This window comes from Typha latifolia, chromosome 14, assembly GCF_019914945.1.
Source record: "Typha latifolia isolate L0001 chromosome 14, TyphaL0001v2, whole genome shotgun sequence".
NCBI classification, from domain to species: domain Eukaryota; kingdom Viridiplantae; phylum Streptophyta; class Magnoliopsida; order Poales; family Typhaceae; genus Typha; species Typha latifolia.
The window spans coordinates 3,037,260-3,056,543 of NC_133099.1; the positions used below are offsets into that span (position 1 = coordinate 3,037,260).

At 36.0% G+C, this 19,284-nt stretch overlaps 2 protein-coding genes across 2 annotated transcripts; one reads left to right on the forward strand and one right to left on the reverse strand.

The window, feature by feature from the left end:
• The first annotated feature begins 169 nt into the window (after positions 1–169).
• Positions 170–11,710, forward strand: LOC140801047 (PHAF1 protein At3g51130). Its single transcript, XM_073156038.1, has 15 exons — positions 170–518; positions 2,275–2,357; positions 3,764–3,838; positions 4,080–4,147; positions 4,271–4,376; positions 4,482–4,542; positions 4,633–4,805; positions 5,551–5,613; positions 7,055–7,102; positions 8,604–8,717; positions 8,882–8,981; positions 9,063–9,136; positions 10,486–10,590; positions 10,686–10,734; positions 11,541–11,710. Exons 1-14 carry the CDS (start codon positions 350–352, stop codon positions 10,731–10,733), a joined length of 1,287 nt encoding a protein of 428 aa, XP_073012139.1. The 5' UTR covers positions 170–349; the 3' UTR covers position 10,734; positions 11,541–11,710.
• A 1,037-nt stretch (positions 11,711–12,747) lies between these two features.
• LOC140800583 (endoglucanase 23-like) lies at positions 12,748–17,924 on the reverse strand. Its single transcript, XM_073155332.1, has 5 exons — positions 17,071–17,924; positions 16,417–16,716; positions 14,675–14,836; positions 13,911–14,186; positions 12,748–13,352 (listed from the first exon to the last, which is right to left on the reverse strand). The coding sequence occupies exons 1-5, from the start codon at positions 17,497–17,499 to the stop codon at positions 13,011–13,013; spliced, it is 1,509 nt and encodes a 502-aa protein (XP_073011433.1). The 5' UTR covers positions 17,500–17,924; the 3' UTR covers positions 12,748–13,010.
• Between the last annotated feature and the right edge of the window lie 1,360 nt (positions 17,925–19,284).

Consider the following 19,284-nt stretch of genomic DNA (forward strand, 5'->3'; position numbering starts at 1 on the left):
TGAATTTAGTTTAACGTAACAAGCAAACAACTAAATGGATTTAAAAGTATATTTTGACTACGCGTAAATTTGTCAGCCAATTATCACGAGGTTCCTGCAACCAGATGTGCAGAGAATCCGCTCCACACAAGGCCCCCCCTTACACGGTACCAAACTCTCCACGGCTGCTGCGAACAAAACAGCGGATCCCCGGATGCCCTTGGAAGTTTGATTCGTTGCGCAAGAAAGGAGAAGGCGAGACGCAAGACCCCAAAGATCGCGAAGAAAGAAAGCAAACACACGCACACCGAGAGATCGCGAATAGATTACACACCGATCAGAAGGGAAGAGACGAGCGGTGCGAATCCCGATGCAGTCGGTGCAGCACCACCAGCGATCCGGCGGTCCGACGGTGGCAGCGGCGGGGGTAGTGGCAGGGGCGCCGCCGCCGCCGATGAGGCGGAGGTGCGAGGGCACCGCCATGGGAGCCATCACCCTCGATCTCCGTCCTGGTGTCGGTCTCGGCCCCTTTACCCTAGGTGAGCTCGTCTTGATCCAGTCGCTTGGAACTAGATTCTCTATTGTTTCGGCGGTTTGAAGTATTAGAGTTCACCTCTTCCTTTGTGTTAGCATGTAAGATCTCAGGGAACGGCCTATTTGACTTATTTGATGTGGTTATTTTTTTCTTTTTCATGTAGATCATCCATTCATTCCTATTGTTGAATCTCTTCTCTTACACTTTTGTACTTAATTTTACGAGGACGAATCGTGGGCCTCGATTTTATGTTTTGGTGGGGCGTACAGTTCTTAATAATTTGCAGGCTTGTAGCGAAGTTATATTTTCTCAAGCATTTGGATACATGGTTTTTTTATGTGTTCAATGTTAATATTTGTTGAGTTTAATTTCTCGTCATAAAGATACGGTAATGATATGGTTCTACAAAAGTTCCTTGGATTAGTTTATTTTTTGAGCTTTGCTGATATTACCTTTTCTCTTCCTTCTTTTTTCAACTCTAGTTTTCAGTTGTAGTTCTTGGGTCAGTAAGATCAGGTCAAACAATTTATTATATCCATGAAGTTATCACTACATAAACTAAACTATACCACTTGATGTGTTGGTTAACCACTTAATCCTTAGGTGCCATAATCCGAAATGTGGCACAGCAGCAACTTTAAGAAGGGATCATACATTAGAATTTGGAAAATAAGCTACTCGTATAGGACTCGGACCTATAGGAGTACATGCTGAATGCTCATTGAGGTTAGAACTTAGAAGTAACTCAGAAAATGCCTTGGACTTGGGGACAGTGTGGAGAATGGAACACAGTTGGTAGCATACAGTTTTACTTAGATGAGCAATTGTTATACTTTCCTATAGCGAATAATTCATTGTACATCATTTTTATCATGGACCATGATTCTTGAATCATGAGAGCCTTCTTAACAGAATTTAATTTGAAAGCCATATTTCGACCAGGACTAACCAAAATCAATTTATTGGGCACAACAATTATTTTTATTCTCATTTTTTCTCAGATGATGTCAGAAAGTTTTTAAGTCATTATGGAAATTCCTTAAGTATGATTTATCCCGAGTATCAAGACAAATATGTTCTGAAGACTAGAGAGTACTAAGTTTTAAAGAGTTTTTACCGTGGTAGTAAGAAATTACTAGTGTGAATCAGGTCAATCCTTTTGAGATTACAATATAGCAAAGTCTAAAGATCTTGCAAACTTGATGTTTCCCAGGACTATGAATTTACTATGCAGTATGCACTTTGGGTTTCTATTCAAAACATATTGACTCGGATTATCAGTCTGTGTTAAATTTGTAAAGTTTATCTATCTAATGAATTTATATATTTAACATAAAATATTTGTTGATTTCGGAACACCTTGGGAGGCTGATAATTGCATTTATTTTGGCTAGGAATTGGCATTCAAATAGGCTAACCTTACTTCAAATCATAACATTTTCACAGCCTAATTGATTACTTTAGTCCATGTTGTGAGTTCTGACCTCATGTAGTTGCAATAAGATTTCTTGATTGGGAAATATTTCCTCATTTTGGTAAAAGGAAATTTAGATTTCCTCTGTTAATATGCTGATTTGTGTCTGCAACAAGGTTACATACTTTGTCTTAAGCCTAGTCCGCCTACTATTATTTTTTTCCTATTTTGATATTTTGTTGTTTTATGCTTCTCTGTAATGATGAAATGGAACTTATCAGTCATTTCCATGATCAGTTTTATTGCTATTTTCACTTATACAAGCTCCTATAAAATGATGTTGTAGGCATGGCTATCAGTGAAGCATTCTCTCAAGTAGAGCTCCAACCCAACATCTATGACGTCGTCCATGTGAAATATCTTGACGAGGTTGGGCTGTTTGCTTTTGCCTCTTTGCAATTTTGTTTGAACTGTTTATAACTTTATATGTGCTTACTGAATATTATAACAAAGGAGAATTTAATGGAATATTAGTGATGTTAATGAGTTGAACATGTTGAATATCTTGGGTTGCAATATATTAAATTCCTATTGTAATATAGTTGCTTATGACAGCACAGTAGCACACAGATCATTCATTGAAACTGACATTAATGCATGGTTGTTATATGAGTACATGCAGACGTACTTGTATAAGTTAAAAGTTAAAACACTCAGGGATGAAATGATAGTCTTACAGATATTTATAGCATTTACAGGCAAAAGCTTGTAGTTCTGTTGAACATGTAAAGCGATACTTGCTCACTTTTTAGGTTGATATTTCACTTTTTTATATGCTCTCTATAACAAGAAATTAAAAAATATACAAAATCTTTTCTTTCTGCTGGGTTAAGCATTCTTTTATAGTTTTATTGCAAGCTCAAAAGAGAAAGTTCACTTGTTAGCGGTATGACATATAGTTCCATCCGATAACTTGCGGAGCTCAATCTCAATTGAGCAGAGATGTGGAACAATTGTTTCAATTTTTAGTCATGGTACTGCTATTTAGTGACCTTGTCCTAGGATATGCCATGGACATTCACATTATCTTCTTTGTGAAATGTTGGTCCTGTGTTTATATTCTTGAGTGGACTTTCTCTGCTGGAAAACAGAAACTTTCTGGCTTATGGATTATGTTTGACAAGTGTGATGCCAGTGCTCGCGACTGGCTATGATACCTTGTCATGTTATGCTTATCATGGGACAGTCATAGATCAAGGCCATTTTTTAGGAAATCTGTACTGAGCCTTTTGCCTATGTCAGTAATTTATGCACACACACACATGCATATTGTTAAATGTTTATTTATGTACACCCTATAGAGTATCATTTAGTCATATGTTAATTTACATATGCACATAATTAGAAGAATTTCAGAAACATACAAATTGGTGTACCAAACTCATGTACTCTGACCAACATTATAAATCATTGGTTGACGCATAGATTCTTTTCTATAGCCATGCACACCGACCCTCGGTGAATATTGGTGCATACTATCTGTAAGAGTGTTGGGACATGAGTTTATAAGTAACTGCGCTTGAGTTTTATTCTACATTTCATGCTTTTTTAGCACCTGGTATATATATAAAAAATCAAGCTTGTCCCCTAGGACTTACTTTTAGAAATAAATGCCAAAACTTCACTTAATAATTTTGCCCAGTATTACAGAAGTTATTTTCTGACATGTATGTTGATGCTTCATTAAAACTATAATGTCAACAGAAGTATCGCAGAGTGCTAACTTAAGTGCCAGTCTTTGAGGTCATTGTCTTTTTATGAACAATTTCTTGCAGGAGCCCTTAAAGCTGGACATTGTAATAAGCTTTCCAGATCATGGTTTTCACCTCCGTTTCGATCCTTGGTCACAGGTACAAATGGAATTACATGTATTTTAGTTTTCTAGCGAATCTGACTTGTGTTCTCAGTGCCTCATTGATTTCAAATTTCAGATTTTTAAATGACCATGAATGTCTTAGTCAGGTTTGAGGAGTTGTTTTTAGGACCATGCCGTCTTTATGTACTCCGTCAAAACCTTCTTGGGATTCTTCTATTATTGCTTAATTTTGCACTTCGGTTTTTCAAAACTTTGAATTTTGAATTTCTCAACAGAGACTGCGTCTTATTGAGATATATGATGTCAAGAGGCTGCAGATGCGCTATGCTACTTCTTTGATTGGGTTAGCACTTAGCAATCTAACTCTGCATTTCCTGCTTGTTTTCTTATCAATTTTATCAGCCTTATATCTTTCTTTGTTTATTTAGGACTTAAGGCTTACTGCTGTTCATATTTTCTTTCCTAGTGGTCCCTCAACACTAGCCACATTTGTAGCAGTCTATGCACTTTTTGGGCCTACATTTCCTGGAATTTATGACAACGACAGAGGGATTTATACGCTATTTTATCCAGTATGTATGTTGACTCTACAGCTTTGGAATGATGTATTTCATGGCCCCTTTCTACTCTCTTCTGGTGGTTGTCTGGATCCTGGCTTACATGATATTTGTTGTTAGGGATTGTCCTTTGCATTTCCAATACCCAGTCAATACACAAGTATTTTCCATGATAGGGAAGGTGTGCTGATACACTCCCCGCATTTTATAAACTTGATCTTTTTAATTATGTCTTTCTTACTAGAACTCACTTTTCTTATTATTATGGCAGTGTTAGCAGAGTTGCCTCTTGAGTTTCCTGATGGAACAACCCCAGTGACTTGCCGCGTCTCTCTCTATGATAGTACTTCTGATGGTAAGGTTGGTGTGGGATCTTTAATGGATAAAGCTTCAGTTCCTCCATTGTCTGCTGGCAGTCTTTACATGGAAGAGGTGCATGCTAAGGTTAGAAACTGATATAGTTTGCAATGCCATTTTTTAAAAAGAAATAGCGGTCCTCCAGCTAAAGTTTTTTTGTTGATGTGAGGAGTTACAGAAATCTCATGTTTTTTTTCCATTGGGAGACTTTTTAAAGTATTGGATTCATCTTATACACTATACATGTTCTTTTCCTTTTCCTTCTCTTTAGAATACTTATGGTCCTGCCAAGTGCCAACCAATCACAGTCAGCAGGTACCATGTTAGTATAACATCATCGTGTAACTCATAACAGTATCTCAATTAGCTTCTACAGTGTGCAATAACTTGTATCATGCGTTGGTTTGTTGTTGAATTGTACCAGCCTGGACCCCTGTTTTAGACATAATCAATGGATCTCTGGGGATGTAATTTATGTTGCTTAGGGGGCTGTGCTGTAAAAGGGAAATCCTTGCTTGGCTATTGTTACAATTTTGAAAGGGATAAGTAATTAAAATTTGGACTTCTTTAAATTGCATTGTATAAGGCAGATGCTTTATATAATCTAGCTTTAAGCTGCATACATGTCATTTCATTTTTTAGATTAATCTCCCTTTTCTTTCAACTGTATGTAAAAAGTGTTGAATATTTGGACGAATTATTAAATATTGATGGGAATTATTTTTTGATAAGTTTATATTTCACGTAAGATAACTGCTTTATTTTGACACTTTCAGTGGAATATAGCATGTCTTTGAGCATTCTCATATCTTTTCACATTCTTTTGCATCAGCTTGGCGAAGAACTATGGTTCACCATTGGAGGACAGCATATTCCTTTTGGTGCATCCCCCCAGGTAAGTTTCTTTCTGTAGTCTTATTTTGCTAACTCATAGTATTTGTACAGATTGTAAAGTGTCATCCTAGTTTACATGGTTTCTTAAATAGTCTGAATAATTGTCTCTGAATCTTCTCTCACTGAACCTACATAGGAATATACCACTTGCATTCGTACTTCTTCTTCTGAGGGCAGAGGAATTATATGAATTCATTTCTAAAATTTAACTTCTACTAATGTATATCTTCATTTCAAATAAGATATCTAAGCATTGATCAATGTTATAAAAAGCGGCCATGGCAGCTACCTTGGCAGGGTGGCATGTCTGCTTCCCCGCCAAAAGGAATGGTGGCCAAGCCGCCTACATGGACTTAGCGGACTGCTAAGTCGTGTAGCGAGCTAAGCAGCCCACTAATTGTGATTGCGGGTCAGCTCGTTATAGCAATGGGTTTGGAATTATCGGGTCGGATTTTTGCTATCTTCTAACTGCCTAACCTATTAACCATTTAAACAAACCCAATAGTTTTTCTCTCTTCACTCTCAAGTCTCAACCTAAGCCCTAAAAACTCCCCCTCTCTCGTTCGTCTCCCTCCCTTGACCTCCCTCGATCGTCTCTCTCTCTATCATCTCCGAGCAACGGTGAGAAGTTGACGGCAACAAGTGATAATCCTCAACCAGCATCGAGCAAAGTACTCCTCAAACCCCTTTCTTTTCTTTCTTCCCTTTTCACTCTCAGTGGTCACCTCCCGATTTAGCCACCAAGAGTGAAAGGCTACCGAGCAGTTTATTCTTTTTCTTCTCTTTCTCCTCTTTCTCTCTCACTGTTGGCTTTCTTCTCTTTCTAGTTTCTTCACTGCTACAGTAATTAACACTTAACAACAATTAGTAATAACACTTAATAGCAATAGGTAATCACGGCAAGCATACTTTGTTTACTTGCTTCTTTACTTTTCTTTCACAGTTTCACTGTCCTAATTCCCAATAATTGATTAATGAATAATGATTATTGAGCTAATTAGTTGACTAATTGCTAGAGAAGAAAACCGACGTTGTTAGTTTTCTTATTAGTAATTTAAATGAAGATTTCTTTCATTGTCGGATTGGGGCTGTGCATAATTACAATATATATATATATATATATATATATTAGTATTAAAAATGTACCATATTTAATTTTTTTTAATATAAAAATGTTAGACTGCCTTATCACCCAATTTTCATCTTGGCATTAGGCAGTGTGATGACCACCCGCCACTCACAACCGCCTTCCAAAACATTGATATTGATGAACTAAGTGGGTGCCAATGCTAGTTTTATATTTTTAGTTCAATATTGTGTTCTTTCTTACGGAGTATGTTTTACCCAAGCACCATTTGCCTGATGTTCCTTTTGTTCATTTTCTGGATGCTCATGTTTCAAAAAGTGGCCTTCTTCTCAGTATTATTTACATTTCTTTGCAGGATGTATGGACTGAACTCGGCCGTCCTTGTGGGATACATCAAAAGCAGGTGAATTCCTTCTTTCTGGAATTTGATGTGATGAAAAGCTTTTGAAAGGGCTTAGATTGCATGAAAAACTTAGAATAGTTTTGTTGCATATTGAGCAGAAAATATACAAGTTTTTAACTCCTCAAAACTTTTGGCATCCATCAAACTTTGAATAGTCTGTTGCATACTTTGTTCATTGTTGAACTATGGGGTATGGACTGGTTAAGTACAATATTGTGGCAAAGCATCCTTATCCCTTTTTTCAATTTAATTTGAAGCTGACCACTATGTGAAGAAAAGATATAAGATTTTTGTACCCTTTCACTGAAGTAATCCACTTCTGAGTTCTGATAAATTATTAACTCCTTTCTTCTTTTTCTTATTATCACAGTGTTGTCAACTTCATTTTACTTAACATTGTATATTATGTAATATTTATCACAATAAAGGTGAGGCTTACAATGTTAAATTGTCTTTGCGGTTATTTGGTAATTCTAAATTAGCAGTAACTCACTTTCATGTTCTCATGCATATACATCTGAAAAGGGCAATTTGCAGTAACTCTAACATTATATTTCATATTATTGCTTCTATATTGAAACCTAGATCATACATCACTATGTCTACTATTGCAAAACTCTTTCTTTTTCTCAAGTTATATGTCTTCTTTCACTAACTCTACTTTTTCTCAAGCTATCTAGTGTTAAAGGGATTGCCCCTTGTTTCTAAGAGATCATGGGTTCAAGTCATGAAAACAATCTCTTCATTAATGACTAATGAGAGTATAAGCTGCTTAGAGCTTCCCTCTTTGGACCCTGCATAGATCAGATCTTCATGAACTGAGGCGCCCTTTTCTTTCTCGGTGGTGAAGAAAAAACCATGATGATATTACTATCTTGTGGTTGCAACATGTAATCACTAGAATTAGCAATTTTCTCCTTATTAAATACAACTTTTGTCTATGTTCGCTTGATTAGTGAAACCATATATTTATATATATACTTATTTAACAAATCTATGTGATAAGTGCACTTAAGCAATGAAATTATGTCTATTTGAGGGTTCTGTATTTTATTGATTGCAACTTTTAGCTCTCCTCTCGTATCATTTCTTTTGGTTCTGTAACTGATATTCCTTGAACCTAAGTTTAACCATGTTGATTGCTGAACTGTTCCTTTAGTTATTTATTGCATATAATTGCATTACTTAATAGAACTACTATAGGCAGAAAAGCAACTTCTCATCATAAGTATAAGGTCACTAGGCCGGCTGACAGCAGTAAAGGAGCATTTTGGAAGTTTAGGTCACATATATATGAGAATTAAATCTTCTGATTTCTTTCTTCCAAATGTCTAGGCAGATTGAGAAGGCAAGTTTTGTCATGTAAAGATTCTAATATTCTATTGATCTCATGGTTGCACAAGTTAATAGCCAAGAGCATGGTCTAAAGCATCTGTAAATATGTGAGGTGCTTTTGTTGGATTAATTGATAATTAGATCTGATGTTTGACTCATACTCCAGGTTGATCAAATGGTGATACACTCTGCTTCGGATCCACGCCCTCGAACAACTCTTTGTGCGGATTACTTTTACAATTACTTTTCTCGTGGTCTGGACATACTATTTGACGGCCAGGTACTTTTTCTCTGTACAATTTCTCTTACTATCTTATATATATTTTAGTTGTTCATCTCATCCACAGGTGCTTTTTCGTTTTATATTTTCTTACGTCTTTTTGTTATGCATTTTCTTGTTGTTTGGGTACTTGCTAACATGTTATTTATAATCTGAACTTGCAGACGCATAAAATCAAGAAGTTTGTTTTACACACTAACTTTCCGGGACATTCAGATTTTAATTCCTATATGAAATGCAACTTTGTTATATATGATGGCGAAAGTGAGTATGATTGATTTTAAGGTCCTCAAATTGATTTAATATCTAAAAGAGGAGTTTAATTGTAATTTTTTTGTTTTTCAGTGGAAGGAACAGATGAACCTGGTAGTGCACCCAAAAGTTGCATTACACCTAGCACAAAGTGGGAACAAGTAAAGGTAACATGTTAATCACTGCAGTTTTGATGGGTTAATTAATCTAGACTTATAAGTTACAAGTGTTGCCTCAAGTACCTAATGGTACTGTTCACTGGTTCTTTTCCAGTGATTTATTTGCAAGATTCTTCCTTCTTTGGAAGGGATATCCACTCAGTAGGATGAATTGTCTGTCTGCTCGTTGTGTACTATAGGAGTGGTTTTTGAACTCATTTTAAAGATTAAAAAAAAAGTCATTCCATCCAACGGGTCTCTTTTCCCCAGATTTTTACGATTTTTTTCATTCTTGGAAAACGAAAGGCGAGAAACATTAGTCACTGAGTTCTACTTTGATAAAATAATTAGGTGCTTTTGGTTCTCTAAGACTTCAATTCCTCAAATGAAAGCTGAAAGAAGAATGAAATCATAAAATTTTAAGCGAAGGAACAAAAAGTATCCTAGCTAAATTGAGGAGGATATCTCTGTTTGTCTTTCTTGTCAATCTCTTCTCCAGTGCTTAATGCTGCTCCCAACATCCAAGTATATGAAAAGATTGACGATGGACTTATTGTGCTGCCTAAATAAATGGTGACGTCGAGTTGGATTGTAATGCTACAAATCATTGCATTAATGATATTAAATTTTAAAATGGCAGACGTAGGAGTATCTTAATCAGGTTGTTATATTAGAGAGCTCAAATTCCCACAGATTTTCCTATGTGGGTGTCTGGATAATATTTTCAAGGGAAGCTTTTCCATAGGAAATAACCTTCTGCTAAGGAGAAAAAAAATGGTCTGAATTCATTTGTTTTCCTACACTCTCTCCCTCACTCTCTTCTCTTTCACTCTTCGTTCCCCATGTCTCCCTCTCCCCCTCCTATCACCGGTCTCTTCTCTCCTCCTCCTCAACACAACACCAGCACCAACCACTAATTCCTCATCATTCTCCTGATTCTCCTCCACCCATCACCACCTCCTCCTGTCTCCTCCAACTCTTCTACCCACTACCACCTCCTCCACCGCTCATCACCAACTCCTTCTCTTTCCCCATCACCAACTCATTATCCTCTGCCCACCACCACCACCTCTTCCTTCTCCCATCTCTCTTCTGTCTCTTTTTTTCGTCAAAATTTCCTAAACTATCCAAACACGATAAATTAAATTAATCCAAAGGAAAAAAAAAATTCACATAGATACTTTAGTTGCACATTTCAGTTCCTACATGTTGAAATTCTTATGGAAACTTTTCCTAATTTACCCAAACAGGTCCTAATAAGTGGGGCTCCGTTGATCTTTCTTTAGTGAGATCTGGTCTCTTGCATGATATATTTGCATAATGCTTATAAAAAACTTTGCTGATCTATAAACTTTTAGGAGATCCTTGGGGATGGTGGTCGGGCAGCAATCCAGACACAAGGCTCAATGAACAATCCTTTTGGATCAACTTTTGTTTATGGGTACCAAAATGTGGCTTTTGAGGTAAAAAAATATGATTCTGTACTACAAAAAATGCATATAGTTCTACTCTTCACCAGTACAGTTAAATTTTAGTTCTGATATTCCTATTGTACCAGGTTATGAAGAATGGGTATATAGCAACTGTCACTCTCTTCCAGTCGTAAGGTTGTTGTTGTAACTTGTAATGCCCATACTGTCTTCTTCCATTTCATATGCCAAAAGTTATCTCATAGTTGTTCCTGAGGAAGAATTCTATATGATAGTTTGAGCTGCAGTGAAGTTTCAGATGTCTTTCCAAAATTATCTGGCTTCTGATAGTTCGTATCATAGTGTTGTAGATATTATAAAGAAGGTATTGCTGTTACTTTGTTTTCCCTTTTTTCTTTTTCTCTTTGATATGGGACACACCTTATGAAATACAGGACTTAAGGTAACAAAAAATGACAAACTACAGCAAGTCATTAAAGAAACTGACAATACTGTGTAGGCAAATTCTTCTGCTGCAGTTAAACATTAAAGAGTCCAGCCTTATCTTGATTGTTTGTTAATCAGTTTATTATTGTGCTAAAAAAAAGAGTTTGTGTGCCTATGTGCCATTTAATTGTCGGGGGGGGCCATAATTGTTTTTAGAGAGAGCAGGTATTAAAGCAGAGAATATTCAAACACCTTTTCTCATAAACAGTTGGTTTAGGGAATGCAGAACGAGCTGAATATAATATTTTCATGGCAATGCCTTTCTTAGATTCTACTGAGGGTAGGTGTTAAATTGACCATCAATGCTGGCTTACCTCTGTCTAGATACTTATTGAGAAGGTTGTCAAATTTAGACATGAGAATGTCTCGGTGGATTTATATGAAATGATGGAAGTACCTCACTCTAATCATGAATTTATATCTGACATTTTTTTAATATGCTTCTTTAGATTATTTACAAAATCTTACATTTTCATTACAATTTTCAATTTTTGTAGGTTGGATTGTAAAGGGTTCTTAACACATGAGAGCTGCTCGTTCCCGGCAGCAAGCCCATTGTGTTCAATGATTTAATTACCTTGTACAGTGGCAATAATATTGATGACCTTGTATCCTTCTGTATATAATTTTAATTGGTAAATGAATGTCTCTGTTACTTTCCCCACTATAGTACTTTATTAGCTCTCATGGTCTAATTTTATAGATGGGATTTCTCTAAATTGCTTTTCAAACTTTATATCTCCTACATAAATTAGGCACTCAGTGCGTGCAGCCAATGCAAGGCTTGGGGAACTGGTGGGCATTCATTATCTGCAGTTGTAGAAAGAATTGCTAATATTGTTAGATTGATGATTAACATTTTCTATTATTAATATCAAGTTCTTAGGTAATTTCCTTCTGGAACTTGCTGGTTCTTTAAAGAACTGCTTCAGTTTCAGAAGCAACCCTCACTGGTGTCTTAGTTAAACCATAAAGTCTACTGTTGTTCTACATGTTTCCAAAGGTTTTTTATAGAATAATTTTCAAGTAACACCCTAGATTTTTATGATTTTCTGATCAACAGTGTCTTTGAGAAATTTGTAACCTAATCCCTCTTTTTTCCTATAATTTTTATATAATATTCTACTATTATTTTGATAAAGTATCATTAATTATAGTCTATAGTTTATGTAACTCTACTAATTAAATTACTTAAGATACTCTTGAATTCTTTTGACCTTAGATTCACACTAACCAAAAATCCTTTTATAAATCGTACTCCACCCTAGCCGACTACATATTAAAACTATTTGTGGATCTAAGTACTCTACTCTAGAATTACCTTCAGTATTCTGATAGAGTATTCCTTGTTTGATGCCTTTCGGTTTAAAAGATGGTTTGGTCAACTCAGGGCATTATTGGAAAATTATATGATAATGAGAGATTAGATTACAAAATATTCAAAGACAATAAGAAAACGATGAAAATATAGAGTGCTATTTGAAAATTTCCCTTGTTTCTAGATATATGCTGATGGATACTACATGTAGCTTTTAAATCAATCAATCTCAGTTTTTTTTTTTCTTGTTCCTGGTATCAAGAATTGGATATGTTCCTATTCAAATAGCTCTTCTTTTCTTTTGAGGAGAAAAATGATCTTAGTTTGTTTAGCTCTCAAGGAAAAAGCTGAGGAAGTACGAACTTAGATCAAAATCAAGTCGAAGATTGAAAATAGAAATATTTAACTTCACATTTCACAAGAAAAATGGGAGTTACAAGCACACATAAAAGTTCCGAAAAAAAAAACATCACCTGTGTAGTAAAACTTGTAGGACGATGTGCACTTCTTCACACCTCACCCAAGTATATAAATCCACTCCTATTCTACAAGGCCACTCTGAAATCTAGATCAGGTGAGCCTACTTTTCATTTGTTTGCTTCTCTTTTGTTCTCACTCTGTGTGTGTGTGTGTATATATATAACCATTCTCAGGTAAAAAAATCAACATTAGGATTAGCAACAAAATAGGCAAGAACTCCAACTAATGGAGCATTGATATATGTAGTTGGTTCTGATTTACGAAAATCAGCACGATCATCCTCGTAAATGTCATCTTCCCCTGGACCGCCGACGACCGCCCCGATTAGTGGATTAGGGTTAGGATCAGAAGACTTGTAGTAAGGTGAACCATCCTTGCATGCAATGAACTGAGGATGGTTTGAGATTGACGGCAATGACGAACCACGGTGATGGATCCGTTGAGGATATCGATCCCCGTAACCAACCATGTAGGACATGTTCATAGGATTATTTCCTAACAAGTAGTCAACCTGGATATAATTGGCACCACTAGTTAAGAAGAATATAAATGCAACAAAAAATATACCCTAATAAGTATAACCCAAGTTATCCATATTTGTTATTATCCACCTAGGCATTGAAACTTGCTGCAAAACAGTCCTTAGTGACTTCCCAGTCTCAGAGCTATTTGTAATTAGACTCCTCCTTTTTGTCTATATTTTTATAGCATTCTACTATTAGTTTGCCTAACTATCCTTAATAATTTATTTAACTCCAAGAGTAAAATTACTAAGATATGCCCAATATACTTTCTAACATAATTGATACTAATCAAATTTACTAAAATACTCTTGAGAAAAATGTTCTTGAAGAAATATTGATAAGAGTATTTTTTTTAGAAGTTGTAAGTAAAAAGTGTAAACCTACTATTATAATAGAATAGTCCTACCTAGAATGTGATATAAAAAATTATAGGCAAAAGGAGGCATCAGATTACAAAATAGTTCAAAAAACAGAAACTAATTACTAAAATTTAAGGTGTAATTTGAAATTTTCTCTAGAAAAAGAAACACACATCAAAATAATACCTGCTTCTTAGCTTGTAGTACAAGTGAGGCCTGACCAACTGCTATATTCCCACAATTAACACTCTGTGATGATCTTGAGAGGTACTTTGCATAGGTGAGGAGGAGAAAGGAGATAGAAGTGACATGCTGCATGTTGCTCCCTCCTGGTTTATATATCATTCCACCAGGAGTGTATTGGATGTGTGAGGACGAAGATTCTGGTATCAGAGTACACATGAAACTATCTGCGGATTCCTTGTAAGACTGGAGAGAGAGCACTTGACCTTCCATGAATTCCTATACAATTAGGTTAGATGTTAATATTTACTTCAGAAAAAGGTATCCCAGTACATGAGGCTCATGAATTACAATGCAAATTATTTTGTGTTTGTCAACCAATATTTTTATATATATTCCCCCTCTTATTTCTTTGATTCCTTTTGTTGCTGTCTGCCCATCTCAGCAATCTAAAATCTCCCAAGTGTTCTTTCTATTAATAGCCTATTTAGTTTTTCGTTTAGTTTCACCCTTATTTTAACGAGAAGAACGAGAAAAGAAGCTGAGAATAAGGCAATGAGAGATTTTAGATAAGTTGAAAGGAGAAGAGTGCAGTAAAAATTTAATGAGGTATATACAAAACCAGCAATAATTTGAGGGACAAGTTGTATATAATCTAATTTTCTTCTTCTTCTTCTTCTTCTTCTTTTGTTTTGGAGACGAAAGGATATAAACATAATTTTAATTTTCTACTCAAAGGATTAAGATGAGATGTTTGAAATATTTACCTTAGAAACGAGGACATTTAGGCCCGCATGCTTGTTATCCCACCCAAACTCGTTAATGTTGTCCTCTGCTCCAAGTGTTTTGCCATTGTTTTGTATGTAATGGAGGAAAGTATCATCCTGAGAGGCTCTACGTAGCCATGCTGCTCCCCATAGTAACTCGTCCTGTTCCATAACCAGCACAAGATTAATTCATCACTAAAATATCAGCGCATCTTTACTAGTAATCCAAAGGTTCAATCTTTCAAAGTGCAATAATATTACACCCAAAGCATTAAATATCTTTCCGAGTTAATTTCCATCTTGTTTATCAATCTCAAGAAAGAAAATTTAAGAAACGTTATTCTTTTTTGCTATTTTACGAATTTATAAACTTGTACAATATTGTTCATAATAATTAGATAAATAACCATAATCTCATGCGAAAATTAATATTATATGAGTGGTTGTGTGTCAATCTCACATGTCTTTTTAATCTTTCAACAGAGCACTCCAACAAATTTTGTCCCTGATTTGGCTCCCCAAGGCAGAGACCAAGATTCTCACAGATAAATAGAAGAATATTGAGCGAATAACGAAGTATCTCTGTCCTGTTTACAAAAAACTCGCAATTATTTATTCCACAAAGAGTCCAACAAGAGACTCTCTTCCCCTGTTCCCCATTACAATTGGATTCTAGGAAGCCCACAGTAGAGAAATTTACTAAAGTATGGTATTTGATCGAGTTTTTATTTATTTTTTATTTTTTTACCAATCTACTATCCCCGTAAAAAAAAAAAAAAATAATAATATTTTTACTATAATTTTCAAACTATATATCAAAGTACTAGTTATTGCTGTATAAGTGCCACATCAACAAAGTAAATCACTGATTTAGAAAGTAGAACAATTTATATAGTAATATATTTTATAAAAGAGTTATGTTTGTGAAAGTATTTTATTTGTTCTAAAGAAGAAACTATGGTAAATGGATAGAAATTACTGATCGAATGCCCCTAACTAGATACCAAATAATTTAAAATTATAGTAGAAGGTAACATATTGGACAAAAACTCGTATTTGAATGCCCCTAACCAGCTGCTATAAAATATACTGACTGCAGGAGGTTCCAGCAGCCAGGGCTGCACAGCATCTGTGCTTGTGGAAGCCTCGTTCAGAGGCCAAATTCCAAACTTTCTATTAGTTTCTGGTGGAGTTCATGGCAGCAGTTGATTGGCTTCTTAGAAAATTTAAATATTTAACTTACTTTGCACCCAATCATAAGCTGCCAAATACTCCGACTTGGATAAGCAAAAGAAACAAGGGTCCAATCCAAAATTAATGAAAAAAAGAGAGGCTAAAATATAGAAATTCGCCCAAGAAAAAGTAGGAAAACTTTTTAGAAACTACGACTGCAGACAATCTAGCTATATATATAAAATTATCTAACCTTTATCAAGTTTTTTTCAAAGTTAAAGATATTCTTATTATTTATTAAATTATTCAAACTTAACTTTAAAAAAGTAATCACGAGAATATCTATACTTTTCTGAAGGATATACATGCAAATACTAGAATTATTTTATTTTATAACGTGCAAAACAAAACCCTTAAAAAAAATTGGAAGTCAACCATTGCTACTAAACACCAAAGGAATGCACGAGATCTGCAGACAGTGCTGCGGACAATCTACCAGTGCAAACAACCAAAGAAAAGAGAGGAACGTGATAGTATGATAGGTATCAAAGCAGTAGCTAAAAAATTACCTGATACCCATCAAAATCACAGTAGAAGGGGCAAACGCCAGCTTTGAGCCCGGGGTCATCGCTATAGGCACCCTGGTATGCGTCCGCAAAATCGAACACCCTCCTGGCGTTCTCGAGTAGCCTCTCGGCGTACTTCCGGTCACGCGTCCGGAAAACCATCGATGCTGCCGCCAATGCTGCCGCCGTCTCCCCCGCCACGTCCGACCCGGGCCTCGCCGTGCTCACGTTGTACACCGTCCGCGGCGTGTCCATGTCCTCTGGCCTCTCCCAGCAATTATGGTCACTTATCGGATCCCCAACCTGAGTGTTAAAAATTTATCTAAAAATTTAAGCAAGATAGAGAACTTTATTACTATTAAATTATTTTAAGATAGTATAATTGCCACCGAAAATGATTTCACTCCTTTAAAAAATGTTTTCTCCGCACTTAAATCTATCTAATCTTAACTAATTATTATAGACCAAAAAAAAAAAAAAAAAGATTTTTGATCCAAGAAAAAAATTTACTAATATATACAATCTAAACTTCAAGAAAATAGGTATTTTTAGTCATACTTTTATTAACTTTTAAAAATTATCATTGTAAAATCTAATTATAATAGCAATTTTGAACGAGTATTAAGGATTTTAGTCACAAACTCACAATTATAATACCTGAACGAAAATGAGGCCAGGATGGGAGATGGTCTTAAGAAGGTAGTCCGCGGCCCACCGCACTGCCGCCGCGGCGTGCCGTAGCTCATCCGGCGGCATCGAGTCGCCGAACTCGATGACGCTCCACGCCAGCATTGTCGTCGTGAACGCCATGGGGAACCCGAACTTTACGTTATCCCCCGCGTCGTAGTACCCGCCTTCGAGATCGACGCCGGCCGTCGAGCCGTCCGACACCGCCGAGTCCCGGCGCCAGGCGGCGCGCTGGTCCGCCGGGAGCTTCCCGGATCTCTGCCCCTCAAAGAACAATATTGACTTGGTTAGAGCATCATGGTAGTCATGAAGGGAAGAGACCAGGAGCTGTGAGCGAGCTAGTAGTAGTAGTTGGAGTAAGACAATGTGTAATGAGAGAGGTAGAGAGAGAGGGCTCATTGGCAATTTGGCGTGCTAAGTGATGTTATTTGATAAGAGATTACTAGGAGAAAGATTAGAATAGCAGTTATGTGCATATATATGTTATATACATATGGACAGAAGGGGAGGGGTTTAAATAGGACAAGGGTGGAGATCACGGACTTGGGAAGATGTTAGCTAGGGAGGGAAGAGGTGAGTGAAGCCAAGGGGTTTTAGGGGGGGGGTTCTTGATTGCCGACACGGACGGGGGTGTCAGTGGATCACATGCAACGCTAGTTAGGTAAGAGATTAGAGAGGAGAGGAGAGAGAGCAAGAGGCCATGACGAGCGGGACGAGACCATTTGTTGAGGTAAAAAAAAGTGTGAGACTTAAAAGAGCAAATTGATCAACGTCAGGAAGGCAATGGGGTCGTCTATCTATGCTCCCTAGAAATTGGGCACGCCAATATTGGCACGAACCGAGATTGTAGGACTTAATGGAGATTGGTCCAGGAATTCAAGCTAACTTGCACTACATCCTAATTCTAGCAATTTAATATGAAAGTTAAAACAAATTATCCCCACATTGCCAACTCGCACGCAACTCTCATCCTTTGCCACTTGAAAGAATTTAAAAGATAAAAAAAAAAGCAATGTATAAGTTAAACTTTCAGAATAGTTAATAAGTGAATGTAACCTGTATTATCAATTAAATTAAAAGTAAAAACTTTTACTCATCTAAGTTAGTCTACTTCTTAGACCGCCCTCAAATTGATCATAATGTCTCAAATGGTAAACATTTGTTAAAACGTATTAAGCTTCATTAGATTTCATATAATATTGCCGTCCATTCATCTAAATAAAGCTGCCTTAGTTTGGAACTTGTCAAAGTACAAATATAGAGGAACATCTTAACGTGAGAACTGAGGGGCCCTCCAAAGAATTCTTGATACTCACGGATTGTCTCGTTTCAGTACAACATCAGATCCCACTGCTGCTTATTTAATCACATGATCATTCTTTTAGGTGAGCTTATGGGCTCCTCTTGAATCGCAGACAGTAGATGACACCACAACAGCTAAAAAGCATCTTATAGTATAGGCTTGTCCTCTTTTCATTTTTCATTAATTTTTACCCGCATGACACTTTTCTTTCAAAATAATATTACTTATTAATCTCTTAATAGATTACCTACATTATTGAAATATTAACAACAATCTTTATTTTTTATTGTATTGGTGCTACATCGTCATCCGTACTTTACGAAGACTATAAGGGGCCACTACATTTATTTAGAGGATCAAAGAAATAGGAAAGTACAGAAGAATCTATTGCTGAGAGGAATAAAGATTGGACTCTTTGTCTCAGTTTCGATGTTCCTACTAATCATCTTTTCTTCTCTTATAATAGCATCATCTTTCACATCTCCTTTACTCATATAAAGGTCTCTCTCTCTCTCTCTCTCTCTCTCTCTCTCTCTCTCCGTATATACACACACAAATATTTATATACATTTATGTTAAATCTATTGCTAGAAATTTTTGACATCTTTGTTATCTCAAGTAAATCTTCTGACTCTGAAAAATTATATCTCTATACTCTTTTAGTTTCTTACATGACAACCTTTTTATTAATTTTTTTAATATGAACTATGTAACCCAACCTAAATACTCCTACAAATCAAAATTTGCTACTCACTCAAAGGTGAGAAAAAGTTCTCACTTTCTCTTGGCACAACTAATGGCTAGAAATAAAATTTATCATCCAGCTGATATACACTACATTTATATGTGTATAAATCAAACCAGGATAAGGACTTCTTTAA